At 47.2% G+C, this 19,698-nt stretch overlaps 1 protein-coding gene across 1 annotated transcript; it reads left to right on the top strand.

Moving 5' to 3' along the window:
• The first annotated feature begins 2,333 nt into the window (after positions 1–2,333).
• Positions 2,334–19,463, top strand: LOC110071007 (hydroperoxide isomerase ALOXE3-like). The gene is made up of 14 exons (XM_078378492.1): positions 2,334–2,886; positions 8,370–8,574; positions 10,127–10,208; positions 10,634–10,756; positions 11,332–11,435; positions 11,900–12,072; positions 12,915–13,058; positions 13,472–13,675; positions 13,790–13,876; positions 14,958–15,127; positions 17,354–17,475; positions 18,089–18,189; positions 18,566–18,736; positions 19,213–19,463. Exons 1-14 carry the CDS (start codon positions 2,740–2,742, stop codon positions 19,411–19,413), a joined length of 2,034 nt encoding a protein of 677 aa, XP_078234618.1. The 5' UTR covers positions 2,334–2,739; the 3' UTR covers positions 19,414–19,463.
• Positions 19,464–19,698: the final 235 nt, after the last annotated feature.

Raw genomic sequence — 19,698 nt, 5'->3', positions numbered from 1 at the left:
AGATAAACGAACAGACACCAACCACCCAATTGGTGGTTCATACAGATGTGCAGGAACCACCAATTGGGTGGGTTCGTGTCTGTTCGTTTATCTGCCAAATGGGTCTTCAGTGCTTCAGTTCCCCGCCTCCTCTGTTGAGTGCCCCTCGGAGGCAATGGCCTGACTTCCCTGTCCCGCCTCCCCAGGGCACTGCCTCTGACTGGCCACCCACCAGGGGAGGTCTGGTGCTTCAAGACCAGCAGGTGTGGAATCCACTTTGCTCAGGAGGATCCTCCTACCAGGCTCTTCTTAACCCTCGAGTTTGCTCCACTCCCGCAGCAGATGGTTTTTGTCAACTTAGTTCCAAACATTCACAGTTCAAAAGTTGAATCTCTCACCATGAGGGCTTCTAGCTAGAAATACAAAGTCCTATCATTCCTCTGGGTTTTGTTGGTCTCCATCTTTTGTGTCCTAACTCTCTCTGGTTCTTCACCTGATCCAGGCCAAACATGCACACACATCACAGTTCATGCCAATCTCTAATGTCTTATATCAGGGGTCTCCAAACTATGGCCCGCGGGCCACAGCCTTGCCTGTTTATTCAGCCCAGTCAACAGTCAGGACATGCATGTGGGTGTGCATGTGGGCATACATGCATACAGGAATGTGTGCATGCGGGCAGGCATATGCGCACGTGTTCCTTTGGCCCTTAAAAAAGTGGGGCATGTATGATGTGGCCCTCGTGCTGAAAAGTTTGGAGACCCCCCTGTCTTATAGGATGAAGACATTTCAGTACAAAAAAACGCTTCACTTGTTTGGAAATAGAGCTGCTGATAAGGCTGCAGGGCAGAAGAAACTCATTCACTGCATGCTAGTTCTCTGAAAAGAGAATAAACGATAAACAATGATACCTCATTCTTGTAATACGGGCTGAGAACAAGGAGAAAAATGAAAGTGCCTTTTAAAATGCCACTTACATTGTGCTTTACTTTTAATGATGATTAACAAAGACATGCTGCAGAATATATATGGATAGCAGCGTCATTGTGCTTTACTTTTAATGATGATTAACAAAGACATGCTGCAGAATATATATGGATAGCAGCGTGAGATAAATGAAAAGACGAACATATTGTCTAATAGAAGCTTTTGCAATAGATTTAAAAAGAGAAAAAGATGAATTTTATTCTTAGATGCTTGTTTAGTGACAAGCAAGGAGGCCTCTCCTTAAGTTCCTTGATTGTGTATTTATTTATTTATGTATTTGATTTCATTTGATTTGATTTGTATCCCGCCCATCTGGTCTATCAGGGCCGATGAGGAAATCTAATGCAGAGAAGGTTGCAAAGCTGTCAGCAATTCCAATATCATTATGGTAGGACTTGCTGAGACCCATCTCCCATGCCAGAAGCATGACACATGCTTTTTCTATTACCACCGTGACCTGGAAAGGTGTCTAATGTCTGTATGTGTCCCTCTGTGGAAACACCTTGAGCGTTTTACATTATGGATCAAGGTGGGCCCCATCAGAGCTTAAAGCATGTTCTCCAGAAAGCTTCCTGCATTTGGTGATCCCTTGGGGATCAGTATGTTCTGGCCAACCTAACCAGTCTTTGCCCTGGAAGGACCTTTGGGACAACGAGATCTTTTTTCCACCAGCTTCCGTGTTTTTTCTTCTTCTTTTGTTTGTTCAGAAACTTTTAAAACAATAACAACTGTGTGGTTGCAAATAAATAAATAAATAATGAAACAAATGCTAGAGCAACGGATTGGACCAGTAAGAAGCTATGCAAACTGTATGCTCTTCGCCAGATTTTGTCGTGGTCCTATAAAGGGATCACCTGCTCTTGCATTCTTCTTCTTTCTACTCTGTTGTTTGCTCGCTTCCTTGGCTTTGCTTCTCCTCTGATCTCCCCGCCTGCCGCTTCTCATTCCTTCTCTGGCTTTCCCCAGCCACCTATTCTTCTCACTGGTAAGGTAAATGTAAACGTTCCCCTTGACATTGAGTCCAGTCGTGTCCAACTCCCGGGGGCAGTGCTCATCCCTGTTTCCAAGCCGTAGAGCCAGCGTTTGTCCGTAGACTGTTTCCGTGGTCACGTGGCCAGCGCGACTAGACACGGAATGCCGTTACCTTCTCACCGAGGTGGTCCCTATTTATCATCTTGCATTTTGCATGCTTTTGAACGGCTACGTTGGCAGGAGCTGGGACAAGCGATGGGCGCTCCCTCCGTTGCCTGGATTCGATCTTGCGATGGCTGATCCTCCGACCTTGCAGCACAGAGGCTTCTGCGGTTTAACCCGCAGCGCCACCACGTCGCACCCTTCTCACTGGTACCCTTCAGTGTCTCCTCCGTTCCTTCTGCCTTGCCCCTGAGCAACATCTGCAAGCCAGAATGACACAAGGGGTTCCTCTCATGTAGGAGCAAAGATAGTGCCATTTCCTTCCTCTCTCGCTGCCCAGGGGCAGAAATAATCTACGGCAACCCAGGACACTTTCTGAAAGGCCTTGCCCAGACGTTCATCATTATCTTCTGATATATCTTACCCAGGAGGGTTTCCAGTTCCACTTTCACCTCCTTGAAAGGGTGGAGCTACTCTACTGGAGAAGAGGTGGGGCTGTTTGGCTGATCAAAGTTGGGACTCTTTAAAACCCATCCTGTGGAGAGAAGCCTGCCGTGCACCTGGGAGACAGACGGTGCCTCCTTCTGACTCCCATCAGATACCGCCAGGTCCACCTGAGTCCACCGGCCGGACTCCACCATGGTCACGTACAACGTCCGAGTGGTGACTGGAAACTTCCTCTTTTCGGGGACCCTGGACTCCATTTCCATCACCTTGGTGGGCACCGAAGGCGAGAGCCCCAAAACCGCCCTAGACAACTGGGGTCTGGATTTCTACCGAGGAGCGGTGAGTGGTGGGCGAGGGAGGGAAGGTGGCCTCCAGCCCAGCCTCGGGGTTGGGTCTCTTGCAAAGGGAGAGCTCGCTGGCTGGTCCTCCGGGAGCAATGTTTCAAGAGTCACCCCAAGGCACAGTTGGAAGCCACCGCCGCTGCTATCAGACCCTGTCACAGTCAAAATCCCCCCACTCCAAGCCCAGCATGCCGGGGGATGATAGGATTTGTAGTCCCCAAGGAAAAGGACCAAATGTCAATCTTCTCAAAGCTGCATCAAATCCAAGGTTCTTCTTTAATAAAAAAAAAGAGGAAAATTAGACCCTCAGCAGTCTTAGTGTGTCCTCTGTGAAGATCTTTGGGGAAAAGACGAGCTGGTTTTCTATGTCATTTCTTCTCTTTGAAGGAATGTAGCCGATCTACACATGCCTGAAATCAAGGTTATTAAGTCTGCTCGTCTTTCCTTCTAAGTTGAAAGCAGGATGATGAACAGTTTGCCATGCCTGTTTCTGTGCCCTCCACCATAATTTTCACTTTCTCATTATATTATAACTAATTAAGCCAAGGCAAATTCTGAATAATGTGTATATGTCATGTTCTAAGTACGTTAAATTTTAAATAAAGATGCTCAATATATATTTTTGTCTATAACGTCTGAGAGAATTGTGGGTATTGTATTATAGGAGGGAAAACCAGGAGGATGTGAAACACCGATTTTATTATCTTCATACAAATATACTCCATGACATTGGAGTCATTTGGCGTGACTGCACTATAGGGTCCTTTCCAGCTTGGCAGTTCTACGATGATGATTACGGTGATGATGACATCAAAACACATTTGACACTTCTCATCGTTATACATTTGACATCCCACTCTACATTCCCCCTTTCTATATTTTTTGTCTATAACGAATGAGAGCATTGTGGGTATTACATTATAGAAGGGAAAACCAGGAGGATGTGAAATTTTGAGAATACCCCAAAACACCAATTTTATTATCTTCATACAAATAAACTCCATGGCATTGGGCTCATTGGGTGCCTGGGGCTAAATACATATAAAAAATGCATCAAAGACTCCCCCTCCCCTTTTAATTCTGAACACCCTTGGGATGTTTATTGAGTCCCATTCTGTAGTAAACTGTGGAAAGGGTTCCCTTCCATCCTATTGGGATGTATAAAATTATCATGTCATGGAAGAGAAGATTAGCATAAGGGTGTCGTCCAGTGAGAACTTTCAAATGAAATTTTGAAAAACGGGAACACTTTTTTTTCCCCAGAGGAATTGCAAATATTCTGAGCTAGGAAATAATATTTTCAGCCTACAACTCCCAGAATCCCCAAGCTCTGATATCATTCCCCAGCTATGAAGTTTTTTAAAAAATGTTAGAAAGGGGGGATTTGGGGAATTGTAGTCCAAATAATTAATTTCCAATGCTGGGAAAGACACAGTTTTAAGGCCGGAAGCTTTGAGGCAAATGTAATAGCAGGCTTGACACTTCCTAGGGAACAACCACTGTGGGTTTTACTTTGAACTTTAAAAGAGCTTTCTAAAGTGCTGGACCTATCGGGCAAGAGTGGTCTGATTGTGGCGGACCTAGTGTCTGTCCCCTTGTCATGGTCAGATCACCACCTGATTAAATGTAACCTCACAGTGGTCCTCCCCCCCTGCAGGGAGCAAGGTCCTACTTCTATGGTCCGCCCTTGAAGGCTACTGGATCCAATTGGTTTCCAGGCGGCCATGAGAGGGATTACGGCTGACCTGGCTAGCGCTCCTGTCGATGTCCTGGTGGACAGCTAGTCCACCGCTGCCACTAGGGCTGTGGACACGATCGCGCCCAAACGCCCTCTCCGGCGCAGAACTTTTCCGGTGCCCTGGTTCAACCAGCAGCTCCGGGCGATGAAGCGAATAAGGAGAAGGCTAGAGCGTAGATGGAGGAAGAATCTGACAGATAATAATTGGGTAGCTGTCAAGGTCGCAACTAACCTTTACCTGAATAAGGTGAAGGCTGCATGTAGATCATTCTTCGCTAACCGGATAAGCGAAGCATCCAATCAGCAGGCGGAGCTATTCCGTATAGTGCGCGACCTATCCGGAGTTGGTCCGGGAGATGGGCCTCCCCCTAGTTTTTCACCGGACCAATTTGCAGCATTTTTAAAATCTAAAGTGGAGGCCATCCGCCGGGAGCTCTCTCCTTTTTTGAATGCAGTGAATCGAGCTGAGATGTCCAGCGCTCCGTCTTGCCCGGTTATTTTCAATTCTTTTCAGCCAGTAACGCCGGACTCTGTGGCTAGGGTGCTTGATCGCTGTCGGGCCACTACCTCCTCCTTGGACCCTTGCCCGGCCTGGCTAATCAAAGCAGCCAGGCCGAAAACAACTGAGTGGGCCACAGCAATAATAAATGGGTCTTTCCTTGAGGGCAGGTTTCCCCCTGCCCTCAAGGAGACACTCATTAGGCCCATACGAAAGAAATCTAGTTTGGCGGCGGACGAGATTGGCAATTATAGGCCCGTCGCCAATATTTCTTTCTTGAGCAAAGTGGTGGAGAGGGTGGTGGCAGACCAGCTTCAGGCACTCCTGGATGAAACAGATGCCCTGGATCCGTTCCAGTCGGGCTTCAGGCCGCGCCACGGTACAGAGACGGCATTGGTCGCCCTGTGTGATGACCTGCTGAGGGAGGCTGACAGGGGCAAAACGTCCCTGTTAGTCCTCCTCGATATTTCTGTGGCCTTTGATACCGTCAACCACGGCATCCTCCTGGGGAGGCTCTCCGAGTTGGGAATTGGTGGCTCGGCACTAGCCTGGCTCCGTTCCTTCTTGGAGTACCGTCCCCAGAGAGTTCAGCTTGGGGAGAGCGTCTCGGCCCCGTGCAGCCTCAATTGTGGGGTTCCACAGGGGTCGATTATCTCCCCAATGCTGTTTAATATCTATATGAGACCGCTAGCGGGGATCATCAGGGGATGTGGAGCGTCGTGTCACCAGTATGCTGATGACACTCAGCTCTACATCTCCTTTTCACCAACCGCAGGTGATGCCGTCCTGTCCCTCCAGCACTGCCTGGGGACTGTACTGGAATGGATGCAGGAGAATGGCTTGAAGCTGAACCCGGACAAGACGGAAGTCCTGAGGGTGGGGGCCCCCAGGGGTGGTGACTTGGTCTACTCTCTTTCGTTTGGGGGACGACCCTGGCACCGGCCAGTGGGGTCCGCAGCTTGGGCATACATCTGGACCCGACGCTTACCATGGAAACCCAGGTGGCGTCGGTTGTCCGTTCCGCCTTTTTCCACCTTTGGCGGACTGCCCGGCTGTGGCCCTACCTTGATACGGGGGCCCTCACTACCTTAGTACATGCGCTCGTAATCTCAAGATTAGATCACTGCAACGCGCTCTACGTGGGGCTGCCTTTGAAGCTGATACGGAAACTTCAGATGGTGCAGAACGCAGCAGCCAGACTCCTTACGGGAGGGAGAAAACACCATCATATTTCTCCTATTCTGGCTAGACTGCATTGACTGCCCATCCGTTTCCGTATAGACTTCAAAGTTTTAATGCTCACTTATAAGGCCCTAAACGGTTTGGGACCTCGATACTTGGCGGAACGCCTTCTCCCACCTAGATCTACCCGCACCACCCGCGCGAGCCAGGAGGTGAGGCTGAGGAGCCTGACCCCGAGGGAGGCCCGGAGAGAAAAGACGCAAAATCGGGCCTTCTCGGCGGTGGCTCCCCGCCTTTGGAACAGTCTACCTCCTGAGATTTGCGCGGCCCCTATGCTGGGTACATTTAAAATCCAACTAAAAACATGGCTTTATGTCCAGGCCTTCCCTCCTGCCAGCATTTAATTTAATTTAACTTAATTTTCCCTTCTTTACCTATTCTTCACTTATGATTTTTGGCATGTTTTATTAATAATTGATGTTTGGGTTCTACATTATTATAATTGTATATTTTTTGTTGTTAGCCACTCAGAGTGGTATAAATATACCAGTTGGGCGGGATATAAATAAATAAATAAATAAATAAATAAATAAATAAATAAATAAATAAATAAATAAATAAATAAATAAATAAATAAATATCTGGGAGCATGGGGTTCAGCACCTTGAAGACCTCCTGCAAAGGAGCCATCCGCCTCCATCCAATGTGCAGTGAGTTTTTCTCCTTTTTTTTTTTGAGTTAGCAAACCAGAAGATTTATTTACATTTTCAAACTTCAGAGAATCAGCATGATAACACATCCTATTGTTCAAAATCAGCCTATTAAGAGCTGAGATCTGGGAAAACATCTGAGTGGGAAACATTCATTACGCACCCAAACAAAATGTTTAAAAAGCTCCAGAACAGGAAGCTCCAGCAGGGAAGTGGATTTCTTAAACATTTTAAAAAGATTTCTTCAAGATTTCCTAAAGAGGAGCAGTTTTCTTAAAGAGGGGAGAAGTGGCTTTTTGAGGGCCAAGCCGGTTCACTTATCCCAGTACAACCTGCACATCCCCAGGACCACTTGAGGGAAAGAGCGTTGGGCTTCGTTTTATCTAGAAGAGCCATGAAGGAAAGGCAAATCCTGACCTCAAGTCCCCGTAGGAGGTTAAAATTTTTTTAAAAAGTAAAATATGCCTCAAAAGCCTGTGGTTCTGAGTGGAGGAACAATAGCGGAGAAGAGCTGGCTAAACCATCCTCTCTCTGCAGTCTGTAAAGTCTGGCATCCCTTCTCCCGCCCCTGCTCTGGTGCCAGGGAACTTTTTCCAAGAAAGAGATTGGGTTGGTTTCTTCCTTTTTCTGCAGATTTCTCCTACGAGCCCTTGTGTCCACTTTACCATAGCCTAAACCTTTTCTTTTCTTAACTGCCCGAATCTTTTATGGTTTCTGTTGCCAGTGATATCTGTACTGGGATTTTATTTGTTTATTTCTCAATTTGGAAGAAAAATGATGAGGAAAAATAATAATAATAATCATAGATTCAGAAAATGCTGTCCTTCAGCAGAGCTGGAATGAAAACATCTGAGGCAGCAGAGTGTGTCTGATATGGGAAAATCTTGGAAATATAAAGTTTTGGGACGGGACCCATTAGATCCTGGGAGGTTCCTCCTACTTCCAAAAATTAATGCTCACAGACATGGGAGAAAGAGGGCCAAGGTGGCATCTCCACTGTGAAGATGGAGGCTTTGATGGTGCCTGGAAAATCAGAGAGGTAAACAGACGAGGGAAAGGCTGCATTTAAGAGGAAGTTGTTGGGTTATTCATTACTTCTCAGGCTCTCCGTATCATTATCACGACTCAAATGGTGCAAGTAGTTCATTGTGTTATCAATGGATTCCAAACCAGACAGAGGGAAATACTCTCTGGTTCCTCCTGCTGACCACGTTTGATATTGCACCTTGGAAATCCTCAGAGAAAGGCAAAATTGAAGAATTTTTCCCTTGCCACTGTGTACTCCTCTATCATCTGTGGCTGGACAATGACCCAGATGAAATGAGCCAATGTCCCCCATTTTGCCTTTGAAGGTGAGTGATTATGCGGTCTCTTCTGACCATGACCTGGGAGAAATTGTGCTCATCCGTCTCTACAAAGAGTGCAAGCTCCTCGTGTTCACCACCAGATGGTACTGCAATAATGTGACCGTGACCTCCCCGGATAAGAAGACTTTCCACTTTCCCTGCTACCAGTGGATAGAGGGGTGCCAGATTTTGGAGCTCCGGGAAGGGACTGGTGAGTAGATCTATTCAAAGAGGAAGAGGAAAGAGGCGGTGGCCTGGATTTTCAGCTTCTAGGTCAATAGACAAAGTTTCCCAGAGTAGATTTGCGAAGGCTTTCACGGCTGGGATCTAATGGTTGTTGTGGTTTTTTTGGGCTCTTTGGCTGTGTTCTGAAGGTTGTTCTTCCTAACGTTTCACCAGTCTCTGTGGCCGGCATCTTCAGAGGACAGTAACCTGTTCTCTGGTGCAGTTGGCTTGGGAGTGCAGTATTTATGGCTGTGAGATAGGCTTTTGTCTTTTTCTGTAGATGGGTGATTAGTGTGTATTGTTGTGGGTGTATTGTTGTGCTAAGGAGAAGAGATTATCTGTTCCTGTGGTTGATGGGTGTCATTAGCTGGTCTTTTGTGTGTAGTGATCCCCTGTCCTTGTGGCTGGATAGAGTTTGTTGACCTTTTGCACGCTGTATTTTTGAGAGCTGGGAGCCAACTTTTCTTGAGCTTCACACTTTCCTCTTTTTTGTTGAAGTTCTGCTGGTGCTTGTGGATTTCAATGGCTTTCCTGTGCAGTCTGATGTAATGATTGCTGATGTTGTCCAGTATTTCAGTATTTTGAAATAGAATTTCATGTCCAGTTTGTTTCAGGGCATGTTCAGCTACTGCAGATTTTTCTGGTTGTTTTAGTCTGCAGTGTCTCTCCAGTTCTTTGATTCTGGTGTGGATGCTGCATTTTGTGCTCCCAATATATACCTGGCCACCACTGCAAGGTATCCGGTACAGTATATTCCTGCTGTGGTGAGGGGGTCCCTTCTGTCCTTTGCTGACCGTAACATTTGTTGTATTTTTGTAGTGAGCTTGAATACTGTTTGTAGGTTGTGTTTTTTCAAAAGTTTCCCCTTGCGGTCCGTGACCCCTTTGATATATGGCAGAAATACTTTATTTGTGGGTGGCTGTTTTTCCTCTTCAGTTCGGTGTTGTTTTCTTGGTTTGATGGCTCTTGTGATTTCATTTTTGGAGTAGCCATTTGCCTGTAGGGCCCAATTCAGATGGTTGAGTTCAGTGCTGAGAAACTGAGCTTCACAGTTCCGATTTGCACGGTCTACCAGTGTTTTGATTATGCCTCTTTTTTGCTGTGGGTGGAAAGAGCCCATAAAACCCAGAACAACCATTTCCCAGAGTAGCCCACCTCTTTTTCTCATCCACTGGCACTTACGGTCTGAATCATTCACTCCTATTTGTAAGAGAAAGAATAAAAGGTTACACTACTTACACGTGATAATTCCACCTCTCTGTGGAGTGTTCTTTTCCCTCTCTTCAGTCCATTGGAAGCAGTTTGTTTGCTGTTGATCTGTTCACAATTGTAAGTAATCGAAGGTTTCTATTCTTTCTCCTGTCAATATCTCAGAGTGAGTTAATGAGAAATGCAAAACTCTGCAACACCTTTCCCGGTGACCACCTGCCAAAACCTCATAATAGTGGGGCCAGCTGGCAATTAAGATCTTGGAAAGACACTTCAGATCCCTACACATGAGCAGCATCAATTTCCGTGTGTTCTTTCTATCCCACCAGCCAAAACTCCTGCCATGGATACTCTGCCCATACTCCTGAAGGTCCGGAAGAAGGAGGTTCAGAGTCGGCAAGCTTCTTATGAGTGAGTGCATTTTCCAGCAATGGTAAGCCTTGTATCGGCATCTCTCCAGGTTGGCTGTTATGAAGACCACCAAGGAAGACCCTTTCTTGTTATTTTGGTCTTGGGCATAGGAGGGCCTGGGTGCAAGAGGCAGGCCTGGCTCTTATATGCCTTTGACTTATCCATTAGAGTCCTGGACAGAACCTTAAGCATGCAAGAACTTGTATAACGAAACACAAAGCCCCTGGATCTGTCAAAAAAATTCCCCAGAAAAATCTTCTCCATAAATATTTTGTCTGAGTTTTACAATGTGATTTCCTTCCTTCCTTCCTTCCTTCCTTCCTTCCTTCCTTCCTTCCTTCCTTCCTTCCTTCCTTCCTTCCTTCCTTCCTTCCTTCCTTCCTTCCTTCCTTCCTTCCTTCCTTCCTTCCTTCCTTCTTGTGCAGCTGGAAGGTGTTCGTTGAGGGTGTCCCTTACTGTCTGGATGTTGACTCCGTCGAAAACTTGGAGAACAACGACAAGTTCTCCTTTACCAAAGCAGCCCTCTTTCTTGAACGCTCTAAAACCAAGTAAGCTGCAAGGAATCACGAAGGGTTTCGTGGGAAGTGGCTGGGAGGTCCAGCAAGCTAAGAGGTGGGCAGAGCGGCTGGTTTGGGATGGTGGAGCTATGGGGAAACCCTCTGGGAAGAACCTATCCTTAGAAGTATTCCTGGAGCACCTCAGTTCCATCTGTTCGAGACTAATTCATTCATGTCCAGGCACATCCTACAATTTATCATTTGGCAAGGAACCTAAAATTCTTGGTGAAAGAGGCCTATGGTACTCTTCTGAACTGCAGAACTGAATTCTACATACTGTGAGAAACTACAAATTCCTGGGTTTAATAAGACATGCAATCCAACAGATCTAACTGTATTGCATAGCGCCATGCTAATAGAATCACGGGGCACGTGCATAGCCAGAATCCCAATGAAGTTTGCTCTTTGAATCGTAAGGAAGATAAAAAACCACTGGAAACTTCTCAATTCTGGAAGCTGCAGTTTTAAAAAAGCAACATTTTCCAAGCTCTGGGAGGGCATGCCTCCAAATGCAGCCCTTCTCTTCTGGTCCACCATCAGCCTCCCCTTTTCTGATCCGCTGTTAGGATTATCGAACACAAGCTGAGAGGCTATTCCGACAGCCAAGAATCCTGGAAAGATCTGGATGACATCAAGGAGGTTTTCTGGTTCAGCAAGACAGAGGTGTCAGGTAAGGGGGGCCCCAGCGCCAGCTCAAACATGGCTGGGAGCAGCATCGAGGAGCATCTGGAACTATTGATGGCAACTCTCACTGGGGATCTGCCACGGAAATGCCATCCCGCTGTTTCTCCTGCAATGCCCTTCAACGATCTGGTGGTAGGATGATTGATGGCCACATTTCCCAAACTTCCCCCTTTTGGGGAGGCAAAAGGGTTCGCCTTCTTTTAGGGGGGCTCAATGTTGTCTCTTCTTCCTTTTCCACAAAGGGGGGTGGGTACACACAATGGGGGGTGGAACATGGGACATAGTGTCTTGGGTGCCAAGAGGGCGCCTTCCTCCTCTTCCTGCTGGAAACAACAGGTTCCTTCTTTAGTCCCAGAGGGGATTCCACAGAGACAGGGCTGAAATCATGGGGATGCCCTCGTACAGGGAGGTTGTCATTCTAGTCTTTCCCATTGGGGCTCTTTGTTCCAGAATACATCACCAAAAACTGGAAGCAGGATGTCTTCTTCGGATACCAGTTCCTGAACGGACTGAACCCCAGGGTGCTGGAGAGGTGTGCAGAGATCCCCTCCAATTTCCCCGTTACTCAGGAGATGGTCGCGCCCTTCCTTGGAGGCTCCACCACGCTGCAGAAAGAGCTGGAGGTGAGAAAGAGTGCCACGGATAGAAGAAAGCTTCTGGGGGGGAGGGGAGACTCTTATACCTTCACACAGGGAGGCAGACCTTGGAGGAGGTCTGTGAATCTAAGTAGGAGGGGAAAGGAGGCTTTCCAGAATCTCCCAAGAGGAGGCCAAGTGGCTAGAGGATGCTAGTAAAGATAAAGGTAAAGTTTCCCCTTGACAATTTTTCCTGTCGTGTCCAACTCTAGGGGGCGGTGCTCAGCTCCGTTTCCTACCCATAGAGTTGGCATTTATCCAAAGACAATCTTCCACCAGCGCGACTAGACACGGAACACCGTTACCTTCCCACCATGGTGGTACCTATTTATCTACTTGCATTTTGCATGTTGCTTGCTTTCGAACCGCTAGGTTGGCAGGAGCTGGGACAAGTGACAGGAGCTCACTCTGTCGTGTGGATTCAAACCTACAAGTGCAGCACAGAGGCTTCTGCAATTTAACCCGCAGTGCCACCACGTCCCAGGATGCTAGTAATCAAGGTCAAAAACCAGCTGTCTTAAGATTGAATCCACGCAATGGAGGGAACTCCCATTGCTTGTCCCAGCTCCTGTTTGAAAGCATGTAAAATTTGAGTTGATAAATAGGGACCATCTTGGTGGGAAGGTAACGGTGTTCCTTGTCTAGTCGTACTGGCCATGTCACCACAGAAACTGCCTACGGACAGACACTGGCTCTACCGCTTGGAGACGGAGATGAACACCACGTCCTAGAGTCGGACATTCCTGAACTAAAATGTCAGGGGGATCTTTGGCAACGCAACTTCTCACCCGTCCCGTATTTCTCCTTTTCTTGGAATGCACACCTTACAGAAGGGCAAGATTTTCATTGCCGACTATCGCATCCTGGAGGATGTCCCGGCGGGACTGAATAACGGACGCCAACAACACGTGGCTGCCCCGCTGTGCCTGCTCCACCTCTCAGCCCAAGACCAGCTCCTGCCTCTGGCCATCCAGGTAACCGATTCCGGTCAGAGGAAGAGAGGACCCCTGGGAAGATCGCTTCGCCTTCGGGCTGCACCAGTCCCTTGGTGGTGAGGTGGGAGGGGGAGGAGCTGTCTGTCTACTATTTTCTGTCTAGCTATGTGATCGAATGGCCAAATTATCCCAGTCTAGCTGGGTCTTTTTCTCAGGTCCATGTGCTTCCCCGTTAGGACTCCTCATGCCACACATACGGAACCTCAAAGAATTGAGCAACTTTTCAAAGCAAAAAAAGGGAGGCTGCTTTTCATTAGCCCTGTTTTATCCAGCATTTATGAAAGTGACCTTTGAGCTTTACCTTTTGAAGCTTTATCTTAGAGGTTACCTCTGAAGGTTTCAGCCTCCTGCGATTGATGCTATTCAGCTTCTTCTTCCTCCTTCTCCCATAGCTGACCCAGCGGCCCGGTCCTCAGTCTCCCATCTTCCTGCCCAGCGACTCTGAATGGGACTGGATCTTGGCCAAGACATGGGTCCGTAACGCCGACTTCCATGTCCACCAGGCTCTCACCCACCTGCTCCGCACACACCTGCTGGGAGAGGTGTTCACCATGGCCATGATCCGCCAGCTCCCCCTTTGCCACCCAATCTATAAGGTAAAAGGCTCTGATCCGCCCTTACCGGGACTGGTCTAAGGAACAGAGCTCAGAAAAATCATGGAGAGGGGCCTCCTGTTCCATAATCCACTTCCTTTCCTTTCCCTCCCGTAGCTCCTGGTTCCCCACACGCGCTACACTCTTCACATCAACACGTTGGCTCGTGAGCGTCTTGTTTCGAAAGGTGGGGTCTTTGATAAGGTACGTCAATCGGGAATCTCACCACTGTGGTGGCATTTCCAGGTGACCACGTTAAGAATTCCCCAAAGCACAAGAGTAAAATGGAAGAGAAGCGAAGTAATTAACCTGTAATGGGCTACTTTTTAGTGAACAAGGGTGGAATAAAATTATATTTCTTCATTGGCCTGTGGAAACAACACCACTTTATAGATCTAAATATTTTCTAGTTATTTTTCCAGTTACGTTTGACATTTCCTAGTTAGATTTTCTCATTACCTTTCGTAGCTAATATGAAAGGTGTTTTTATAGACCATTGAACAGGATTCTACCCTCCCCACCAATTTTCTCACAATTTTTTATCTTTTCTTTAAGGGCATGAAAGAATTGACCCCACTGCACCTCAAGCAATCCTGTTTAGGTGGGATCAAGATTTCTTTCCCTGTAAAAGGAAAGCTCCCTATTTCTCAAGATTATGAAGTGGTTTAGGCAAGGCACAGAAGAAAGTGCTCCTTAACGATACTGAGAAAGAGAAATCTTCCTTGCCACTCCCCTTTGGAGGGGAAGGGAAGGGAAGTTTTGCCTTTCTTTTTAATCCTTCCAAACTGACACAGTGCATCAGTGATATTTTGATGAGGCTTTAAAAAGAGCCCTCTGAAAGCACTGATGATATGTTAGTGACAATGAAAAAGAAAGGCAAAATTTCCTCTCCCTTGCCCTCCAAAGGCAAGAGGTGAGGAAGATTTCCATTTCTGAAGACCATCCAATGGCTCCCGCAAAGGGGCAGCCAGCTAGCCACTTTAGTTTGATTCCAGCCATTAAACATGCTGGAACCAAACCGAAATGGAGCAACTCTACTCACACCTACAAAAGAGCAGCCCCTCACAGTAAACTAAAAAAGGTGCAGTTGCAAATACTCTGATAAACTTGTTGGCGCTGGCACTTAAATGGTACACTTTGTGGGGGGAAGCACCAAGGAGTGCACTCACCTTTCACAGACTAAGCTGTGGGACAACCCCCTGGGTCATCACACCCCAAGTTTTCAGTCTTGGGTTCTTCTTAAGTTCTTCCACAAGGGTGAACCTCGTTTTCTCGCTCCCTCCAGGCCACTGGAACCACCAATGAAGGCTTAGCCAGGCTGTTGCAGAAGGGCACAAAAGCCATGACGTATTCCTCCCTCTGCCTGCCGGAAGACCTCGAGGCCCGGGGGGTGTCCTCGTTGCCCAATTTTCACTACAAGGATGATGGTCTGAAGATCTGGGCAGCCACAGAGAGGTCAGGCGGGTGCAGGGAGAGAGCGGGGGGCAGGCAACAGGGTGGTATTGTAGGGGTGGGGTTTGTAGTAAAAAGAGAGAGAGTAGGAGAGCAAGAGAGAGCAATGTTCTGTAATCAAAGAGAACCTCTGGATGAATTTCAAGGGGTGTTCAAAGGACGAGAGGTCAGAGGTCGGTCGCTGCCTAAGGGGTTCCTTTTTAGTCCTTTTTGAAAGCCGACCTTCGTTTTATCAACTTCATGAACTTTCTCGAGAGGAAGGCCTGCCATTCTGTGGCTGATAATGACCCCAGTTCGGTCATCCAGTTCCCCTCAGTAACCCCTTCATTTGTTCCGCTTCAGAAAAGGAACCCTTTTTCTCACTTGTGCAACGAGGCCACATTCTTTGGCAAGCGCAAAGTTGGTTTCCTTTTGATGCCAGTCTCCACGTTGTGTAACATCAAGTCAGAGATCACACAGCACCTTATGCTGGCAAAGCGTTGCACACTGCAATTTCAGTCTAAATACAGTGGACCCTCTACTTAAGGAATTAATCTGTATTGGAATGGTGGCTGCAAGTCAAAAAGTCTGTAAGTCGAATCCCCATTGACCTACAACGCACTGAAAACCGATTAAATCCATAACCAGTGGTTTTAATTCTATTTTTATTCCATTTTGGTTTTTTTCTGATCTATAAGTCGATTCTCTGGCTGCAAGTCGAATCTAAATTTTGCAGCCAGAGAAGTCTGTAACTCGAAAAGTCTGTAAGTCGAGCCGTCTGTAAGTTGAGGGTCCACTGTACTAGCCCCATCTCTATTTTTGTGGATGGATTCATTTGCTTAAAAGGGGCGGGGGATTCAGTGCTGTTGGGTGGGAAACAAGGCACATAAAACCGGCCAATAAGATCATCAAAAAAACTAAGATCATGGCCACTGGTCCCATCACCTCCTGGGAAATAGAAGGGGAAGATATGGAGGCAGTGACAGATTTTATTTTCCTGGGCTCCATGATCACTGCAGATGGGGACAGCAGCCACAAAATTAAAAGACACCTGCTTCTTGGGAGGAAAGCAATGACAAACCTTGACAGCATCTTAAAAAGCAGAGACATCACCTTGCCAACAAAAGTCCGAATAGTCAAAGCTATGGTTTTTCCTGTCGTGATGTATGGAAGTGAGAGCTGGACCATAAAGAAAACAGACCGCTGAAGAATTGATGCCTTTAAATTGTGGTGCTGGAGGAGACTCTTGAGAATCCCCTGGACTGTAAAGAGAACACACCTATCCATTCTAAAGGGAATCAACCCTGAATGCTCACTGGAAGGACAGATCCTGAAGCCGAGGCTCCAATACTTTGGCCATCTCATGAAAAGAGAAGACTCCCTGGAAAAGACCCTGATGTGAGGAAAGTGTGAAGGGAGGAGGAGAAGGGGACGACAGAGGACGAGATGGCTGGACAGTGTCTGCGAAGCAACCAACATGAATTTGACCCAACTCCGGGAGGCCGTGGAAGACAGGAGGGCCTGGCATGCTCTGGTCCATGGGGTCACAAAGAGTCGGACACGACTAAACGACTAAACGAACGAAGATCATTTTATTGTCTGCCTACTTCCTGCTGTCCCATACATCCAACATTCTGCAGATTAGTTTTTTAAAAGCAAAAAAATTATGAGCATTTACTTTTCCTGCAACTTTCTCATATAAATACATCTTTGCATGCATCTTACCTTTGTGCCTGCTTTTTGGCATGCAGATTTCCCAGAGAACTTTTTTTAATGAAGTCTTCTACCTGAGAACTCTGTCCCAAGTTTTAGTGAGGGGTAATGATCTTCTGGTTGGAATTCAGAAAATTAAATCTGTGCTAGGTAGGGCAATAGCTAGCAATGAATACAGGGCATTAGCAAAACAGCAATGAAATGATAAAGACCATTCGATCAACAATTCAGGTTGAATGAACTGTATTTATCTTACGATGGATGGATGGATGGACGGACGGGAGGGAGGGAGGGAGGGAGGGAGGGAGGATGGATGGATGGATGGATGGATTAGGGAGATTGTAGTCCCAAATATGGTCACTTTTCCAAACTCTGATTCTGTCTGAGCTGCATATCAATCCAGGAAGAGCAAATTATGTTTGTTGGCTTTAAAGGATGGACTGGACAAAATGATCCAGCATCCCCAGCTGGGGGGCAAAACAATCCCTAGGGACTCCACCTTTCACCCCTAACCATCCTTTCCCCTTTTCTTGTTAGTTTTGTCTCTGGCATCGTTGACTTGTATTATCGAGACGATCACTCTGTAAGTGAAGATCCAGAGCTCCAGGCCTGGATCGAGGAGATCTTCAACAGAGGCTTCCTGGGAGAGGAATCTTCAGGTAGGTTTGAGCCCCCGAGGTGGTCAAGGTTTCCGACAAGATGGATGGGCGACTGGCTTCTGGAGGGCCTCCGTCTTCAGCCCTAGTCATAGGTGAGGCATTATGGGAACATCTAGAGGGCTACAAGTTCTTGTCTCTTGTCCATCAGCAGTGTGGGGGTTAAGTATCTGCCTGTGATTATCGAAGCAACCTTGTTATGCTCTTCAGTGCACATTAATGTTGCCCAGTTACCTCCAATCCAGGTGGGAACAGGATATCTTAAATGTGACGTGCTTTACCATTTAAAGTCGAAGAGCAGAGAAAGTGTCCAGTTTGCTGATATCCTGGAGGAGCTGGACCAAATGAGGTCGCTTGACCTCCGAAATGCCATTTCGATGTGAGGATCACCTCAAACAGCATATTGCACCTCCACCGAACCCCCAATGACCCCATTCAGCCCATATCAACTCCAAAACAAGCAGCGTAAAGGAACCCGTTTCCCCACCGACAGGGCATAGGAGCCAGGTTGCAGGCGTGCGATAAACGGAGCATTTGCACCTTCCCTACAAGCCTATCAAGGACTCACCTCTGTCTAAAGTATTGACTGAATTTAGTTCTCGTTTTGCCCTTCCAGGCATCCCTTCCTCCTTCGGCACCGTGAACGAGCTGAAGAAGTTCTTGACTATGGTGATTTTTACCTGTTCCGCCCAACACGCCGCTGTCAACAGCGGACAGGTAGGTGTACAGACACCCTCATCATACCATGTTCTTTATCATCATGTACTGTCAAGTCTCTTTTGACTCATGGCGATCCTTTTCAAGGTTTTCCCAAGTACGGAGTGGGTTCCCATTCCCCTCTTCCGGGGCTGCCCTGGGACTTTGTGCAGCTTCCCCAAGGCTGCACAGGCTGGCTTTTCTACAAGGAAGGCCAGTGAGGGGAATCGGAACTCCCAACATTGGGCTCTGCAGCCAGAAACCTAAACTACTAAACCAGCCAGCCAGCCCAGTTACTAGCTCGTGGATTTGGGGGAGCTGCAGTTCAAGCAAGAAAACATTCTTGTCCGAACCAGTCAGGGTTTCTCTTAACATTTGGCCTTTTTTTTGCTGACAGTTTGATTTTGGCTCCTGGATGCCCAACTTTCCGGCTTCCATGAGAAAACCCCCTCCTACCACCAAGGACCAGGCGAACGAAGACAACTACAGGGAGACGATCCCAGAAATCAACACCACATGCATCATCCTGAGCACCCTCTGGCTGCTCAGCGCCTTTCCGGGAGACATGGTGAGTGCTTGGATCGTCTGCGCTTTCGGAGAGATGGTGACATGTCCCTGTGGAGGGATGGGAAGGCTCACTCACCCATGCGTCTTTCTCAGTGGATCAGGCCCTCTGGGCTATGGAACGAGGAGCAGCCATTGTTGCTTGATGTGGTCTAGGATAGCACAGTAGAAACACTCAGAGATCAGAACAGGAAAATCTTTAAACATTGATTGTGTGTTTTACTTAACTGGGAATGCAGAGATGAGCTTGCTGTGTTTTGTCCCTGGTCTCCAGGACAGAAGCAGGGGATTCCTCTAACATCAGGTTTCTCAGACACGAAAGACTGCCTCAGTCATGTCTCTCCAACACTAATGTGCTTTTGGCTCTGATGGGGGGATGGGTGGTCTCTAACTGTTTCTGCCAACTGCTGCCATGTTGTTTTAGTCTGTTCAACGCTCTGCAGTCTATATTTCCTCTCGTTCTTTCCTTCGTTTGAACAGATCCCCCTGGGGCGTTACCCTGACGAGCATTTCACAGAGGAGGCCCCCAAGAGCTTGATTTTGGCCTTCCAGAAACGCCTGATAGAGATTTCCAAAGAAATTGACAAGAGGAACGAAGCTCTGGTTCAGAAGCATAACCCCGTACCTCTCCGCTACGAATATCTGTACCCCCCTATGGTGGAGAACAGTATCTCCATATAGGTTGTAAGAGAAATGCAAAGTGTGGGAATAAAGCATTGGGCTTAAAATAATTACCACGTTTCGGTTCATTCGCCAGGTAGACATAGCCAATAGTGCCAAATGGAAAGTCAGATTAATGATTTTACCTGATGAGTATAAATTCACACTCTGGTTATCTCTGGATGATGTGAAGTATCCACATGACTGGTGTAGAGAGCCCCCAAGATGGTGCTGTGTCTGGCCATCAATTGTACATTATACAGATGTGCAGGAACCGAAAATTGGGTGGGTTGGTGTCTGTTCCTT

This window comes from Pogona vitticeps, chromosome 6 (genome assembly GCF_051106095.1).
Source record: "Pogona vitticeps strain Pit_001003342236 chromosome 6, PviZW2.1, whole genome shotgun sequence".
Taxonomy (NCBI): Eukaryota; Metazoa; Chordata; class Lepidosauria; order Squamata; family Agamidae; genus Pogona; species Pogona vitticeps.
Note: the sequence above shows the minus strand (reverse complement) of the source record. Positions and strands in the feature narration are given on the sequence as shown.